This window comes from Panthera leo, chromosome A1 (genome assembly GCF_018350215.1).
Source record: "Panthera leo isolate Ple1 chromosome A1, P.leo_Ple1_pat1.1, whole genome shotgun sequence".
NCBI lineage: Eukaryota > Metazoa > Chordata > Mammalia > Carnivora > Felidae > Panthera > Panthera leo.
The window spans coordinates 82,364,147-82,382,813 of NC_056679.1; the positions used below are offsets into that span (position 1 = coordinate 82,364,147).

Consider the following 18,667-nt stretch of genomic DNA (forward strand, 5'->3'; position numbering starts at 1 on the left):
TTTTCTTTCTGTTCCTCAGCCTGGATATATTTCATCATCCTGTCTTTACGTTCACTGATTTTTCTGTTTGCTCAAATCTGCCTTTGAATCCTTCTAGTGAATTTTTCATCTCAGTTGTGGTATTTTCAGCTCCAGAATTTCTTCTTGGTTTCTTTTTAGGTTTTTGATCACCCTGTTGGTATTTCCATTTTGTCCATACATCATTTTGTTGACTTTCTCCACTTCTCATTAGGCCTTTGAGCATCTTTAGGTCCATCGTTCTGGAGTCTTTGTCTAATAAATCTGTCATTAAGTCTTTCTCAGGGACAGTTTCTGTTCAAGTTTTTTCCTTTGAATGGGTCACACTTTCCTGTTTGTCTTATATTTTGTGAAACACTGGACTTTTGAATCTAAAATGTGTAACTGTGTAAATCAGTTTCTCCTCCTTTCCCAGGATTTACTGTCTTATTATTGTATGCTCTACGCTGAGGATCAGCCTGAGGTGTAAAGTGTCTTATGTCATTCTGAGCCTTTCCTTGGGCATTCATGGCCACTTTCTAATTTTCCCTGTACATGCAGCTGTTTTTCAAAGTCCTAGTCTTTAAAGTCTGGTTCCCCAAAGGGGAAAAGCAAAACTGAGGTCAGGGCAGTGGGAGATGGGTGGGTGGAGTGCTGCCCCTTTAAATATCCTGAAAGTCACTTCAGCCGGGAGGTGGGAGTGGGGTGGGGGAAGGGGATTGCATTAATGGGGGAGATAGAATGAGAATGCCTGTCTGCCTGCACCTCTTTGATCAAAACTAGCAATCAGCAAAGCACAGATGCCCAACAATTTGGAAGACAGGGTCCTTTTTACCCACCTTAGTTCCTGTAAGTTGTGGGCAAGATGCTCACATGGCCAGGGGTGGGGGGTGGGTAGCTGCCACTGTGTGAAGAGCTAAAATTTACTGTACAAGTCTCCCCCTGGAAGTTGTGAGCCTTCAAGAGACTGGAGTTCCAAATAGTTACATCAGACAGGTTCTATGAGTGTAATTGTTGTCCACATGGGGGGGGGGGGGACAGGTTCCTGGGGTGTCCCACTCCACCATCTTCCCAGAATCCTCACTGGAATTGATTGGCTTTTACTACCTTCTTATTTCACATGACTAAAACTCTCCCATTTATACAAACCAGGCCCACGACAAGCATTCGAATAGATTGGGTGGTGATGGAAGCAAAAGTTGATTAAAATTATGCTCAAACCAACTAAGCCATTAATTGGTGAGGATCAAAAGTGTTGACACATCTGATTTCATTCCAATGACTTTTTTCAGTTTTCAGATTTAGTGTAGTGTCTCCAGTCTGGAGAATTTGTAACGAAAATGTTACATTCCTGCACTGAATCAATACTAAATGAGGCCCAATTCAGCCTTACAGGGTTTTTCTGTTCTTTCTCCAATTCCTAAAATACAATGCAGTTTGGCAAGACTAGCATTGGAAGGTGGAGGGAAATGTGCCAGGCTTGGTGAGGATAGCAGTTTAACAGGAAACAGAGGGAGCATTTTCTTGGGGAAGAAAAAAATGAGCAGGGGGAGGGTTGGAAGGCTGCTTGAGTAAGGTATGGTTTGCCAATGGAAGATCCTAAGTAACTGGACCTTAAATGTGCAACATAAAAATCAGTCTTGTGGAGACCTTACTTGTGTGTAAAGGGTGAATGGGGGTTGACACTGGAGTCCCCAGACTACAAGCAGTCTACGGTACTAATACATGTACACAGTGAGGTGGCCACAGAAGATATACTGCTGAAGAAACCTAGCTTGCAATAGGTCAAGCAGAGGAATCAAAACCCCAAATTTCAAGCCCAGGTCTAGCAGGCGGTAGCCCCAAAAGACGTCCAAGTCCAAACCACCAGACCCTGTGATTATGGCAGTTTATATGGCAAAGATTTAGGGCTGCTAATCCACTGCCTTCAAAACAGGGAGATCATCCTAGATTATCCAGGTGGCTTAATGTAAACGTTAAGGGCCCTTACATGGAAGAAGGAAGCAGGAGATGTAGGTGCTAGCAAGCGGGCCACGAACCGACAGAAAACATAAAGGGAAGGGAACGGATGCTCTTCTGGTGCCTCCAGGAAAGGCAGCCCAGCTGACACCTTGACTTTGGCCCTGTGAACTACAGAAATGTCGGAAAACAAATTTGTGTTGTTTTAAGCAACTAAATTTCATGTCATTTGTTATGACAGGAAGGGGAAACTAATACACTGCATACTCAAAGTTACTCAACAGAAATTGCAAGATTGAGAAATGGGGACAATTTCAGGGTTTTTAAGATCTAGGGATGTAACTCAGCTTAAAAGATGCCCCTCTTCACTTTACGATCTCTGAAGATCCAACATGGTAAGCACCCGTCTAGGCCTTCATCTAAGACAAAAGCTACAATCCACACCAATATTTAAAACAAAAGCAGTATCTGCTAAAGACACATCATAGTTCATGTACTTAGGGTCAAATTAATGAAAACTAAATAGGCCACCCTAAAATGTAATGGTGTCAGGTCCATGAGTGTTGAGCGAAAGATGGTACAATTTTTCGTATTATATAAAATAACTGGATCGAGTTCATTTAAAATAGTTGTAATTACATAGGAAAATAAAATGAACATGTAGGGCTGCATTGATTAGAGTTGGGATGCTATCATATAGAAACCAGAATTATCAAGGTTGAAAAAAAGGGTATTAGGTTACTTTGACCGGAAGAGGTAAAAGGAAAAAAAAGTGGAAAGCCACAAATGAGATGAGCCAAGAACATGGTGGCTTAGAGGCCAAAACTATTTGTCACCCCCTACTTTAGCATAACATCCTGTGTTACGAAAAAACTCACCTAAGATGGCAAGTCATGGGATCTAGTTGGCTCCACCTTGAGCAAAAGTCTAGGAAGCGTTCTGTGAGAAGTATGCAAGGTCCTAAGGAAAATGTGTTATACATAACACAATTGGTCTGAGACTGCAGGCTTCAAAAGGGTTTCTGGGTGCTGCACATTCTCTTTTCCAGTTGTAATTTTAATCAAGTCAGTATAGATGAGAAAAAGACCACTGTATATCCAAGATATCCCATCTGTCCTGTTGGCCTAGAAGGAAAACTCAGTAGTAGAAGCTTGCTCTCAAGGTGCCCAGTGTGAACTGAAAACACCATCAACTACTCACAGTGCTTTCCCTGCCAGACTGTGCTCAAAGAGGGGAGAGACCTGGAGCCTGTAAGACCTTCCCAGTATTCTGTAAACACTACCTTCTCGATTGGCATGCTAATTATGATGCTATGAGAAAAAGTGCTCCCTGTTCAAAAACGTCTAGAAACAGCTTAATTAAAAGTAGTCTCCCAATCCTCATGGCACTAAATGTTTCACGAGTCAGCCAGGATGTGGATATTCCACAAGGAGCCTCACCTAGGGTAGCTTCTCCCTCACTTACCTGACCACAGAGCTGAGAAAACACAGCTTAGAAAATGCTTATCTAGACATGAAAATCAGCATGCTGAAAAAAGGGAGTATGGGAAAGAATAATGGAATCTGGGTATTATACAATGAAAATTACACAAAAGAAGACACACACATGAAGATACTGCTGACATGAAAGCCTTTGCTTTTAATTTGGTCGATACACATTTGACAAAATATTTTGGAACAAAATAACCCACGAACAGGTACAAGGTATTTACAGTAACAACCGTGGAAAACAGACAATTGACGTACTCTCAAACAGAAACGTCTACTTATAAAATTTTCTACTGTGAATCTGGAAGACTCTTCAGTTCCTACTCATTACCAGGTCTGAAATCCCAATAGGTGGCGCATGAGGCCCAGGGGCAGAAGTGTAGTTCTGACACATTTGGCAGTTAAGGATCATCTATTGGTGTGAACTCACAGGTAAGAAAAGAGCCAGAATGGAGCGGGGGGGGGTGGGGGGGGGTGGCTGGGGTGTCCGTGCAGTGTGGAAGAACCCAAAGGGAACATCTAAGGACAAGACCTAAGTCTAAGTCACACTCATCTTTCCCAGTCTCCTAGAGGAGAAGGCTGCAAACATTTTCAAACTTACTTGACCCCTCTTCTTTTAGCAGAAAATCAGCAACCCTGAGACTCCAATTTTCCATGACGTAAAAGCTAATAAACATCTAGAACTGCTCAAAATTCTAACTTTATATGATCAAATAGGAACTTCAAAATAACTTTTATGATCTGAAAATAAGGAAAGAGAAAAAATTTCATGCCTAATTGTTAAACATTCCAACTAATAATTTCCATTGTCTGAAGTCAGTTTCACAAAAAAAAGATACACTTTATTAGATGTTTTAAATCGAGTACAACTTGCTCTGGATTAAGTGGACCGCCTACATCTTCATATTATTCAAATACATTTAAAGAAATTAGAGAAATCTGAATCCACCTGGAATATAGTTACGAATTTATTAACTTAACAAGACAGCCACATAAACAGAGGCCATGAAAAAAAGGACCAAATGCTTACCCTTTGTAACACTACCGAGACAAACACGGTACATCATACACATCAACATCTACCATTCCAACTATGCTACTTAACTAGGCTTTACAGTTTCAACAAACAACTCTGTAGATCGTATATCCACGCCAAGTGTAAAAATCAGATTTGCTGCTCCTCCAGTGGCTGTTCAAGAGCTTCCATTAGCTTTTTATTTGCCTCTTCATTATGCCGGCTTTGACAATGAGTTAAATGTTTCTTAAAGCCTCTTGGGAAATTTGATTCAAAATTACAACGTGGACATTTAAGTAAACTTTGCCCATGGGCTGCTACATGATTTTTAAGGAGAGATTCCAAAAGGAAAGCCTTTCCACAGATTGTACATTTGTAAGGGCTGTGAACATTATGCTTATTAACCAAATGATGCAAAACAGCACCTTTTTTCATAGCTCGACAGCAACAAATTTTGCAATAATACTTTCCTTTTCCACGCTTCATATATTTTGCAATCTCTTCTTCAGAGATAAAAGCCTCTTTTTCTTCAGTAAATTGTAATACGTTTTTGGACTGTTCTGGACTGGTCATGTCCATTTTGTTCTCTTTACTAAAATCAATAGATTCCACATCAACCTGCTCTTGATCGCTGCTTGATTCTTGGCCCTTGCTGTCTATCACATCTAAATCTGCTTTTATATACTCACTGCTACTAAGCTCGGCATCTGAGTTCTCTTGGTTGTCTTTCTTGAGCTTCTTTGAGGAAGGAAATAAAGTGTCTTCTAAGAGTTTCTTAGGTGTAGCTAGTAGGTCTTCCTGAACCAAAATATCACACTTTTGATCATCTATGGCATCTGTCTGTAGGTCATCACCAAGCTCAACTGCCTTCTGGGATTCTGAGAAGATAGCAGACTTGGGAAGTTCTGAGAAAAGGGCATGTTTCCGGGGCTCTGGAAAAAGAGCACGTTTTCTTGGTTCAGGAGAAGCAGGAGGGGCTGTTTTGGTGGGCTCAGAAAACAGGGCAGGTTTTCTAGGTTCAGCATCAAGAGAGAGAACAGGCTTCCAGACATCAGAGGTGGCTTTGGGGGACTCAGATGGTCCAGGTTTCCGGGTCTCAGGGAAGATCGGTTTCTGAGGCTCAATAAAAAAGGAAGACTTCCAGAGATCAGGGGAACCACCACGGGAACTTTTCTGGGACTCAGGAAAATCAAGTGAAGCAGGAGAAGTTTTCCGCTGATCCGGAGATAGCTTCCAAAGCTCTGGAGACCCTGAAGGTTTTCTGAGCTCTGGAGATCCCGCTGGACTGCGGATCTCTGGGGACAATGGTGGGCCTGGTTTACGAAGCTCAGGAGATAAGGGAGGTCCTGCTTTACGAAGCTCAGGGGACACTGAGGGAATGGTCTTCCAATGTTCAGGTGACAAGGTGGGAGTTGTCTTTCGGAGTTCTGGTGGGCCAGACTTCCACGACTCAGGAGATGCGGGGGGAGACTTCCAGGAACCAGGTGAGACTGATGAAGACTTCCAAGATGCGGGGGACACAGAGGGAGCTGGTTTCCATGGTCCAGGTGAAACAGAAGGAATTGGCTTCCAAGGACCAGGAGACACAGCTGGAGCAGGTTTAGCTGGCTTCCAAGGTCCTGATGATGCTGAAGGACTGGATTTCCAAGACCTTGGGGACCCAGGTGGCCCTGGCTTCCAAGAACCTGGTGACACAGCTGGGGCTGGTCTCCTGGGCTCTGGGGAGGCAGCAGGGAATGGCTTCCAAGGCTCAGGAGATTCTGATGGGGATGGCTTCCTTGGCTCAGGGGAGACAGTCCGGGCTGGCTTCCGAGACTCCGGAGATGCAGTTGGGGAAGGACCCCAAGGTTCAGGGGAAGCAGCTAAAACTGGTGACTCTGGAGAAGAGGCTGAAGGTGGCCCCAATGTTTCTGGGAAATGGGAGTGTTTCTGGGGTTTGGGATTAGGAAGAGTGGCCTTTACTGGCTCAGGAGATAAAGGAGTAAGTTTCTGTGGTTCTGGAGAAGGAATAGGGACTGGTTTCTGAGATTCAGAAACAACAGGGACTGACTTCGGAAGTTCAGGAGAAGAAAGAGAGGCAGATTTTGCAGGGTCAGGAGAAGGAAGAGAAGGTATCTGTGGCTCAGGAGAAACAACAGGGCCAGGCTTCTGAGGCTCCAGGGAAGTGAGAGGAGCAGGTTTTGGGGATTCTGGAGACAAAACTGGGCCAAGTTTCTGTGTTTCTATGGAAAGGGCAGGTATAGATTTTGGGAGTTCTGCTGAATTAGAGGGTATTTTCTGGTGTTCAGGAAGAGGAGGGCTCTTCCCAGGATCTGCTTCTTTGCTTAGCTGAGTTTTTGGTTTCTCATTCCACTTCTCTGGGCCTGCGTGTTTGGATGTGATGTGATAGTACACATTAGAGTACATCTTGCTGGTGAAGAAGCATTTATGGCAGTGGAATAGCTTTGCACTTTTCTGGTAAAATATCATTTTACCTAACCCACCAGCATCCATTTCATCACAAAATTCTGGATGGATGGTGCCCATGTGGATTTGCACATTTTCATAATCTGTGCCTCGGAAACTGCAGTGGTCACACTCCAAACGTGCTGAGGGCTTACGGAGTTCCTGGAATACTTCCATTTCTCTTTCTGTTACAACACACACGATTATATTCTTTTAAAACTTTCAATAGTGCTGCAATAAAGTAGAAATTAATTATTTTCAGGGAACATAATTTTAAATAAAATGCTGTCCTAGAACTTTTCATTCTATAATCGCTTAATTTTAAGTCTAGAATGGTACGTGCATTTATCAGATAATATCTCAACAAAGATTTTGAAGAGAAAAGGTAGATGGAATTAATTTTTTTCTTTTTAAAGTAGTGGAGTCCTAACACAGGGCTTGAACTCATGACCCTGAGATCAATACCTGAGCTGAGATCAAGAGTCAGATGCTTAAATGACTGAGTCACCCAGGTACCCCGAGATGGAATTAGTTTTTAGCTGAGCCTCAAAACTGCCTTTACATATATTATCTCATTTAATCCACCTAACACTATGACTCAGTATTAGTATTTTCATTTATAGATGAAGAAACAGGTTCGGAATGGTACCTTTCCCATGTTCTAGACTACCAGTGACCCAAGCCTGACCCCAGAATTACCCAGCGTGTGCCTTACACCTTGACTCTATAACTCTGCATCAACAAGCTGTCAGCACATAAAGTTGAGCAAACATCAAAATTAAAGCTAGGCAAATTTAAGGCTGAGCAAGAAAACTAGATCCATTTCAGAAAGCACTCATTAATCTAAAATTATGAAAAGATGGCTTTTTAAAAATATCAACACATTTTATAATATTTTATCCATCCTAATATTTTATTCTTTCATTTAAGATTAATTATTTTCTGTCCCCTGCTTTTCTAGGCACTTGGGTTTAAAGATGTGTCTTGTACTATGGTGCTAACATTAGTTGCACAGGTAAGTGTGAAGGGCAACACAGAAAAGGCTGTCAAGGAAAGAAGCTCCAGCGTAGATCCTGAATGATGTAAAGGAGTTTGCTTAGCAAAAGGGCAATTCAGATAGAGGACATCCTTGAAGCAGGAACTTGCTTGCCAGTAATTATGACTTTTTAAAAGTTTAAATAAGCACGTTTTCTAGGATGGTGAAAAGTAACAGAAGCTCAGAGTTAGAAATATACTCATTCGTGCAGAACAAGATATTTACACAGTATCACTTGCTCTAAGACTACACAATCTCTCACAAAGACATGCTACACAAATAGGATTCTAAACACAATATTCTACAACCTGCTCATTTAAGTAAGAGCAGGTGGCTCAAGAGAACCAAGACCAGGCTCCTGAGGCTTCAGGTAAAGCAAAGAGAGGAGCAGGTTTTGGTGATTCTGGAAACAGAACTAGGCCAAGTTTTCATGTTTCTATGGAGAGGGAAGGCATAGGTCTCAGGAGTTCTGCTGAATTATGACGAGCATTTTCTAGGACATTTTTACATAGAGGAAGCACTATATTTCCTTGTACATATCTTGAATATGAGGGTGCTGCTGAAGGGAAAATCCTACAAGTGAATTACCCAGTTCAAAGGCTCTTTGCATTTAAAACTGATACATTTCACCCACCTCTCAGAAAGTTACAGTAGTACTGCACACCAACCAACAGTTCAGGGGCAATTCCCCAATCCCTCAAGAACACTATTATTAACTTCTAATCTTTGCTACTTCTAGGGTGAAAACTGGAGTCTCATCATCGTTTTAACGAGCTGTTCTTTAATGAGAAAGAGTGAACATTTTCCCTTTTTATTACACATGTGTATTTCTTTTGTAGGGTATGCCTTGTCCTTTTAATTATCTGTAGTCTTTGCATAAAATAAATCAGTCCTTCTACTGAAGATATGTTCCTAGTTTACCATCTCTTGACTTACGGTATGTGTGTGTGTATGTGTGCATGCGTTGTTTTCACACACAACTGGTTCACATACAAATGAAAAACTTAAAGGTTTTCCTTACGACTGTTTTAAATCATGCTTTCCCACTCCATTACTTTTAAAGCAGTCTACATATTTTTCTTGTGATTTTGATGGTTTCATTCTTTTTTTTTTAACATTTGTATTTTTACTCCATCGTGTATAAGGAGTGGGATAGCCTATTTTTTCAGCTTATTTTTTCACCCCAAACGGACAGTTCAGTTGTCTCTGCAACCCTTTTCCTCACTGATGTGTAATGTTCCATTTAGCATTTACTAAATTTTGTGTTTATGAATCCATTCTGAACTCTTTTCCTTTTTTTCCTTTTTCTTTTTAATTTTGTAAGGTAATCTCTACTCCCAACGCGGGGTTCAAACTCATGACCCCAAGATCAAGAGTCCCACGTTCTTCCAACTGGACTCTATCCTATTCTCCACCGGCTCCATCTGGTGTGTTCTTCTCAGTATGGGAACCCAACAACTGCTAAAACAGATTCTGTAACACATACAGTTTATCCAAATGGATCACAAAGTCTTTTCCCATTACATTATGTCCCATCCTTTACCAAAAGTACCAGCCACTCCCCAGGACCCACAATGTGCTCTGTGCTAACAGTAATGAAGGGTCAAAATGTATTCCTTCCATGTTACTGCTCCTCAGAAAACAGTACAGAGACACTTCTTATGTTCACAGGATCGCCCTTTAATAATTTCAAAAACATTCATTTAAAAGACTTAACAGGGACGCCTGGGTGGCTCAGCTGGTTAAGCATCTGACTTTGGCTCAGGTATGATCTCAGTTTGTGAGTTCAAGCCCTGCATTGGGCTTTGTGCTGACAGCTCAGAGCCTGGAAGCTGCTTCAGATTTTGTGTCTCATTCTCTCTGCCCCTCCCCAACTTGTGTTCTGTCTCTCTCTCTCAAAAGTAAATAAATGTAAGAAAAAAAAATTTTTTTTAACAAAATAAAAGACTTAACATTTCTGGGGCACCTGGGTGGCTCAGTCAGCAGCTCAGGTCATGATCTCGTGGTTGGCAAGTAAAACATGTAGAAAGAACATGCAGGCTAACCTCAGACCCAATGTTTCATAAAACTAGAAGAATGTTAAAAGAATAGGGAAGATTTATCTTAATAATCCCACCTGGCAATAAGCGGCCCTAATGAACAGTCAAGGCATGCTCATATTAAATAATGGGGGATATCACATCATTGTAGTATAATATTCCCTATGTCGTATGTATTATGACACAGAGGTTAAGAGCTCAGGCCTGCTGGGTTTGAGGGAGTCCTAGCTCCATGATACGGCTTTTGTTAAATTGCTAAACCTTTCTATGCTTCAGTTTCCTGGACTCTAAAATGGATGTGATATTTTGTAGCATGTTCAGAGTTAGCACTCAGTGTCAGCTATGATTTATTATATTAGAAACTACAAGAGTACCCTCTAACAAATACTTCATTTCTGGTAAATAAATATTCCCAAATGATCTTGGTAACTTTATGACTGACCAACACACAGTATCTCATCCCAAATATACTCAGGTCCCACTCGTGACAGGAAGAGGCTTTTTACTTCCATGACTTCAGAAACTTATTAAACAAAACTATGGAGACTTTTCCCATCTTCTCAAGAAACTGGCATACAGCAAAAGTATCTTACTTAGCGACCCCTCTCCTTTCTTTCCCTAATATAGTCCCATCAATGAAACGATTTTATTTTCTATATGCTAACTCACCAACTTTTACCAATACTAACTCATAAAACAGAAGTTATCAATGAACCCAATAAGTGTACAATATGGGGATCAGATTATGAACTGTAAGGGTATAGAGCATTTCCTTCTACTACCACAGAAATGACTGAGCACAATATTCTATTGCCAGGAAGGTTTTACCAAATGAAAAAGAAGATAACACAAAAGCACAACTCATAAATAGACACCTCTGACACAGTGCAACAGTAGAGAGCTGGTCCCCTCTTCAGCCACACCCCCGGTCTCGACTACTACCCAAGTCCTGTGGATCTTTTCTACGGGCAAAGCTCTACCACTCTTTCTCCTTATTTCTATCTTCCATCAGTTGTACCTCTGTTTCTTGCCTCTCTGGAAATTGTACGCTCACTACATTTTACAGCTGCTCCTGTAAATGAGTCCGTCTTTGAGGAATACCATTTGGCCTAAGTCTGCTGGCTTCTGCCTCGGGCGGCCTCCAGCCACCTCAGCTTCTCTGACTGGACGGTCTCCTTTGGTCTTTAATTGTTGCCTAAATCATCAGCTCTCCCACCCTTCATCTAGTGCCACCCAATCAGAATCTCACCCATCCCATTCTCTTTCAAGCTCCTCACACTTTAAAAGTCCCCAGCTCTCCCACCTGCCCCTATTTCCTCTTCCTGTCACCAACTCTTCTGGCCAATCTCAAAGTGCCTACTACCCAAACCTGCCTACTCCCACACCTCATTATCATACTCTAGAAACCTCTTAAAAAAATTAAAAAGAATGGTAAAAAATTCACTTCTCAAACCCCAAACTCTGTCATATAAATGCATATCTAGCACACATTCCCACATTATTACATATGAGTGTATATGCTTTTATAAGTGGTTTTTCCTTACGAAATCCAAACACTTTTCAAAAATGTTCATATCTTAAAATATTCTCCTAAACATTAAAAAGCAAACAAAAACATATGCTAAGTAAAGCTGGTAGAAAGACACTATGAATCCAGGACAAGTGCTTTTACAACAGGGAAGAAATAGAGACCAACATGCTATCCCCTGGTAGACTTACCAGCTATCTTCCTAGAAGTCTTAAAAGTCTGTCTTCAAAGGGCAGGCAAGTCTACATGGCTTTCTGACTTAACTACAGAAAAAAGCCTGTAGTACATGAAGAACAGAGATACAGAGATGAGAAGTTGGACCTGAAAAAAATAAAGGAAGTATAATCAAAACTACATTTCTGTGGTCATCTGTGGCCCTGTAATAGAATTCTGCCTATTTCTCTCGCTGTCCTGCTCCCTGCAACAGTGACAGGGGTCCAATCCAATAAGCTGAACACTTGCTTTACTGAAATAATACCAAAGGTGACCGTACCATGATGCCACCCATGTCTAATTCCACTTTAAAATCCACTACAGAATTAACGCTCATGTGTTTAACCACAGCACTCTCCAGCCCACCATCCCACTTCAGCTGATGTGACAGCACTCAGCAGACAAAACCAGGCATGTAAAGCTCTTCACGATCTGTCTGGCCGCCGACAGGTCTAAGTACTGACCCATCTGTAACTCCCCCACAAACCAAGCGTCTGGACCTTTGCACAGGCATCGCCCCTTCTTTACACTCCCTGTCTTGCCACCCAGCCATCAGACCCCTCACGCAGAATTACTTCTTAATAATGGCCACTCCCACCCCCCATCCTCTTTGTCTGCGCACCTCCAGTGTAGCCTTCACCCTCTGGCAGGAGTCTGGCTCTCTGAGGGCAGGGTCTACCCATTCACCCTGTAGCCCTTGCACATCCCTGGCACACGGTGTATGCTAAGAAAGTATGTGTTTGTTACCTCTAAAACATCTGGTCATGAAGACTGGAGACCTGACCTTAGGTTCACAAGATTTTAAAACTAGAAGAGACCTAAGCTATCATCTAGCCTTTGAACATTGGGATTTAGAGCAGAAAGACCTCAGGGAGCAACTACTTTAAAACTCAATTTATAGCTGAGGAAATTCAAGCCTAAACATTAAGTAACTTGCTCAAGATGAAGCAAATAATGAACATCTGACAAAGGACCAGATTAAAGTTCTGCCATCTATCCAGGTTCTTTCTAACACACCTTGACTAATACCCTGGAATTTAGTAAGATCTTGACAAGCCAGTACAGCGCACAAAATCAGGAAGATGAATCTACAGAGAACTGCATTCCATAGTCTACACTGGACAGAAAGTCCCAGTAGATCGCTGTCTCTAGCTCTGAGCAGGAAGGACACTTGAGTTCATAACACAGGGGAACACGCAAACAAAAGCAACCAGGATGGCAGGCAGTCTTTAAAAACATGTATTTTGGGGGGCGCCTGGGTGGCTCAGTCGGTTGAGCATCCAACTTCGGCTCAGGTCATGATCTCGCGGCTTGTGAGTTCGAGCCCCGCGTCGGGCTCTGTGCTGACGGCTCAGAGCATGGAGCCTCTTTGGGTCTGTCTTTCTCTCTCTCTCTGCCCCTCCCCGTCTCACACTCTGTTTCTATGTTTTTAATAAACATTTAAAAATATAAATAAATAAATAAATAAATAAATAAATAAATAAAAAACATGTATTTTGGGATTACAGAAACTGATTAACTTCAAAAGTGGAAGAAGTATGGATTAATAGGTAAGGTGTCCTAGAAGCAGCAAGTGGAAGCCAGCAGGGTTACAAAGTACTCAGTCATGGACTAGAATGACTGGCCCTGCCAGGTAAGAGCCCTCCCTAATCGTAAGTCAATGATCAGCAAGGGACTGAAAGGGTCGTCAGAGGACTTGAGTCCAAACCCTTCACTTTAAAATGAGAAAAGTGATGCTGACGGAGAAAAGCGCCCAAGATCACAACACTTAGGTCAGAGGAAGTAACACAAGATCCTGATTCTGGATCTCTGCTGTAACACCATGAGGTCTTTCCCATGGGGACTCCTGAGTACAGGCCAGACACACAGATTCCTTCTGCCCTCCCACCCAAATTTCAGAGCTCCTAAGCCTAAGTATGAAGGTAACTCTACAAAAGTTTCCCTCATCCTACTTTCTGCCTCTACAGGCTACACGCAGTCCCTAAAAAAGTTCTGTCATTAGTGGTTTGCCAGTCCACCACATCACACTTATCTCCTATCCAACAGCTTCATTAGACTCTAACACCACTAGTTGTCTTTAAAAACATTCTGATGCATAGTTTTAAAAATAAATGCACAAAATTATGTATAGCACAGTTAAAACCAATCGGGTTCTATTATATATCCAGTAGCATTTCTCTTCACCCCTAAATGTCAATTGAAAAGTAGTAAACTTTATTTGTAGTTTTAGGTTAAAGAAGAAATTGAATGCAAAGTTTCAGCTTTCATATACCTTCTTTCCTCCTCTGCACACAACTTCTGTTAGTATTTGTTATAACTGAGGAATGAATACTGATATATTATTGTTACTGAAGTGCAGAGTGTAGTTAGGGGTCATTCTACCTGTTGTACAAGTCTATAATTTTCCACACACACTGTGTCACATACCTAGCATTACAGAATGGACAGAATGTCACAGCCATAACAATTCCCTGTGCTCCTCATTAACCACTGATCTCTTTACTGCCTTCCTGGTTTTGCCTTTTCCCGTACATTTTAAAAACTTATGGCAAAACACAACAAAATTTACCATTTTAACAATTTCAAAAGCACAATTCAGTGGAATCAAGTATATTGCAATGTTGTATAACATCACCATTGTCCATTTCCAGGACTTTTCATTAGGACAAAGAGAAACTCTGTACCCATTAAACAGTAACTCCCCATTCCCCCCACCCCTCCACCTCGGCAGCCCCTGGTAATCTCTACTCAATTTTCTGTCCCTATGAGTGGAATCATACATTTGTCCTTTTGTGTCTGGCTTATTTCACTTTCCACATCTATATTACAGCATGTATTAGAATTTTATTCCTTTTTATGGATGAATTACATTACACAATTTGCTTTCCATTCATCTGTTGATAGACATCTGGAGTATTTCCGCCTTTGGCTCATTTTGAATAAAGCTGCTAGTAACACTGGTGAACAAATATTTGAGGCCCTGCTTTCAATTCTTTAGAGTTTAGCCCTAGGAGCGGAATTGCTGGGTGTTGGAGTAACTACGCTAAAATGTGAGCAACCACTAACCCTTTTTCCATACCTCCTGGCTGCACCCCTTTACGTGGCTGCCAGCAATGCACGAGTGTGCCCCCTTCTCCACACCCTCCCCAACACCTGTTATTTTTCTTTTGATGACAGCCGTCCGAGTGGGTGTGAAGTGGTACCTCATTCTGGTTTTTATTTTCCTAACTCTGATGTCTGGAAGCATCCTGCGGAGCATCCTGTGACGTGCTCACTGGCCAGCACTTGCCCGTTTTTTAAAGCCAGGTTGTTTCTGTTGTTGAGTCGTAGAAGTTCTTTACATATTCTGGGCAGTAACCCCTTCCCAGCTACGTGATTACGTGTCTCCCACTCTGGGTTGCCCAGCTCATTTTTAAGCAGCAACAATGACAAAAGCCCACGCCGACTAGGTGCCGCGAAAACTGCGTCCTGGCCCGTAGCGGAAGGAGCGCTTTCCTTCCCGAGCCGGTTCCCGACCTCCCCGCGGGATCGCGCAGAGCGTTTCCCGCCTCCCGCAGAGAACGCGGGGCTCGCCCCCCGCTCCGAGGCCCACCCCGCCGGCGGACCGGGCGCAGGCCGCTCCTCGGTGCACGCCCCGGACGGGGTTCCCCGGACTCGGGCCTTGGCGGAGGCGGGGTGGGCCCCGGCCCGGGCGACAGTCCCGCCCCGCTCCTCACCGGTGGGCCTCGGCGGCGTCCAGACACTCGAATGACCTCGGAAGCCGCGCTCGCGGGACCCGGCTGCTCCGCGAGGCCCTGCAGCGCGGCGGCCTCCCGAATGGCTGCGCGGCGCAGGCGCGGGATGCGGGCGCGCGGGCGTGCGCGCGGCCGCGGGACGATCCGTGGGGGCTGATGGGAAGCTAGTTTGTCGTCCCGCGCCCTCCAGCGCCGCCCAATCAGATCGCAGATCGCCGGGCGCCGTTTTGGGAGTACGTTGGCGTGCGGAGCAGCCCGCCCTGCCTCCGGAAGTTACGCGCTCAGTCCCGCCCCCGGAGGATCCCGGGCGCCGGCCAGGGTTGGGTCTACAGTGCTGGTTACCCTGATCGAGTGAGCCGCGGTCTCAGCGGCTGTAGTCCTTGTTGACTCCGGCAGGTCGACGGTCCGATCCCCGGCCTAAGGTCGCCTGGCCGCTCTGTTTCTCGCTTCTGCCGGTTCCTTGAGGTGAACACGCCCGCAGACCTCGAATGGCCGGCCGAGACGGTGCTGCGCAGCAGATTCATTGTTGCGAATGCCTAGTGGACTTTGCCGTCGAACCAGCAGCCCGCGGGGTTGTGCAGTCGGTACCCACTCATGCTCAGTGCAAGGCTTCTCCAGTCTGCTGTTTTGACCTCCCATTCACTTGGAACTGAGGGCCCTGCGTTCTTTGATTTTTGAGAATATTCTGACTTCTAATATTTAAATAGTGACAGGCGCATTTTAGGGCATTTGCAGGTTTTTGCTTGTGTAGCAGAGTGATCCGTTAGTTGTGTTTAGATTTAATAGCCTCAAAAGAAAACTGCACAATTAAAAGGGTTAAAACTATATATATATACATATATATACACACACGCAAATATATACACAAATATATATATATATACACATATATAAATACACATGTATATGTGTGTGTATATATATATATACATATAGTGTGTATATATACATATATATATACACACAATATATACATATTGTGTATACACAATATATATGTGTGTATACACACATATATATATTGTTGCCTGGGCCTGAAGACTGTACCTGCCAAGGTACACTGTAAACACACTCCTGGGAGAGGGAGGAGGAACCATTCATCTTGTAAGGCACAATAAACAAACATTTTAGAATCTCTTTAAAAAAGAGCATTTTGGGGCACATGGGTGGCTCAGTCGGTTAAGCGCCCGACTTCATAATCTCACAGCTCGTGAGTTCAAGCCCCGCATTGGGCTCTGTGCTGACAGCTTAGAGCCTGGAGCCTGTTTTGAATTCTGTGTCTCGCTCTCTTTCTGTGCTCCTCCCCCCACTCATGCTCTGTCTCTCTCCTTTGAAAATAAATAAAAACATTAAAAAATTTTTAAAAAGAGTGTTTTATTCAGGTCTAGATTAGGACAACTTCCTGTGATACACAATCTTCAGTATAGGGTTATATACATATTTTACATTAAAAGTTCCATTTTATTAGGCAAAGAACGTTTCTAAGAGTTGCAGACTTTAAGTTTCCAGTATATGCAGTGCTGTGTGACTTTAATCTTGAAGGAATCAGGGAAGTTTCTTACTTTTTCTTATCTTTTTGTGTTAAGAATGCACCTCTTTTGTTATTTTATTTAATGAAGCAGACATAGTGTGTGCTACGGACCTTGGTAAATGTTAAGTAGTTTCCGGAAGCCCAGGAGTAGGGTCCCCAAATGTTAAAAGCTGAAAATTTCCTTTACCTGGGAAAACACCTCCCACTCTCCCAAGTCCAAACTGTGACATGAACTTTTATCTACTAACACAACAAAACTTTCTTTGTGAAAAAGGAAAGTTGAACACCGCATTAAATATACAGAAAAAAGACAAACAGCTTATTTACAAGAGAAGAAACATAGATGTCCAATAAATAGTGAAAAAGTCTTCAGCCTTAATAGAAATACAATCCATACTCTTTAAGCCATAAATTTTAAATGTAGAAATGAGAGAATCTTTTCTCTGACCACTTAGTTTTACATATTAACTTTTGAGATTGCTGTTTTTCTCATTTTAGGCCTGTATTTTAAAAGTATTGTAATAATTACGTGTTGCTGCTGTATCAGTGTTACCAAAATAACTTTCAACTCTTATTACTGTTGTTACCCCTAAGGCCTCCCCCTGGAAGGTAGTGTAATTTGTACTCACATCACACAATTTCCAGTTAAAGAACTGGGTAGTGACCAGAGACTGATAGCAAGATAACAGTGTATTATTCCTTCAGTTGCTGAAGATCTGCCCTCCTGGGGTGGTTTGTCAATTTGTGAACTGTTTGCGGACACAGACTTGTTCTGAGCTCTGCTATCTGCAGATGGAAGTCCCTAGGGTCTGGACCTGGTTGCCAAGTGTGTGGATGCCTCTGGAGCGCTGGAGTTCTGAGTTTCTGTTATTTAAGAACCTTTTTTTTTTTAAACATTTATTTATTTTTGAGAGAGAGTGTGTGTGTATGTGCGTGGAGGAGGGGCAGAGAGAGAGAGAGAGACAGAGACAGAGACAGAGACAGAGGTTCCAAAGCAGACTCTGTGCTGACAGCAGCAAGCATGCTGTGGGCTTGAACTCATGAACCTCAAGATCATGACCTGAGCCAAAGTTGGATGCCCAACTGACTGAGCCACCTGGGTGCCCCAAGAAGCTTCTGTGGAGCTTTTTACCTTCTGTTTTGAAATCCAATTTCAGAAACAAGGTTCATGGTGGCTGCAGGCCAGAATTTGGCTGTGGTACTTGGTTTTTTCCTCAAGTGTTAGAATGAGTTGTTTTAACAGAACTCTGAACAAACAAGCCTCTAGCGTAGGGCAACTCTTGGAAGCCAAATGTAGATTGTGATGGGGCAGTAATTCGGTCCATTTTAGTGAGAATTTCTCTATAAATGACAAAGTAACATAGCAACAAAATACCCTCTGCCATTATTTTGAATTGAAATTATGTAAACAAAGCTATCATAGAGTATATGGATAATTCAAATGAACTCCCAATTATTGAAACCTTAGTCTTAGAGCCTGTCAGTATATTGCCCTAAACCTGAAGTAACCTAAGAAAGCACAAATTAGCCTCATAAAACCCTGTACTAAAACTAGACCTTACAGACTTTTAAAGTCCACTTTAAGTCTCCTATTTAGGAGACTTAAGTCCTATTTAGAAACTTTAAGTCTACTATTTAGCACATACTTCATAACTTATTTGGGTGTTTTCTCAATTCCTGCTA

At 42.7% G+C, this 18,667-nt stretch overlaps 1 protein-coding gene across 4 annotated transcripts in view; it reads right to left on the bottom strand.

Moving 5' to 3' along the window:
* CHAMP1 (chromosome alignment maintaining phosphoprotein 1) overlaps window positions 1–15,544 on the bottom strand; it is a 30,443-nt gene extending 14,899 nt beyond the window's left edge. For 2 of the 4 annotated variants that reach the window (XR_006200420.1, XR_006200419.1), the window contains exons 1-2: window positions 15,436–15,544; window positions 11,698–11,827 (exon numbers count right to left, since the gene is read on the bottom strand). Coding sequence is in view for 2 of the 4 variants with exons in the window: in XM_042930928.1 (XP_042786862.1) it covers window positions 4,609–7,080 (2,472 nt within the window). In the remaining 2 variants the exon portion in view is untranslated. Of the gene's footprint in view, window positions 1–4,259; window positions 7,135–11,697; window positions 11,828–15,435 lie in introns of those variants that run through there. The other 2 variants (XM_042930928.1, XM_042930937.1) reach the window with 2 other exon arrangements.
* Window positions 15,545–18,667: the final 3,123 nt, after the last annotated feature.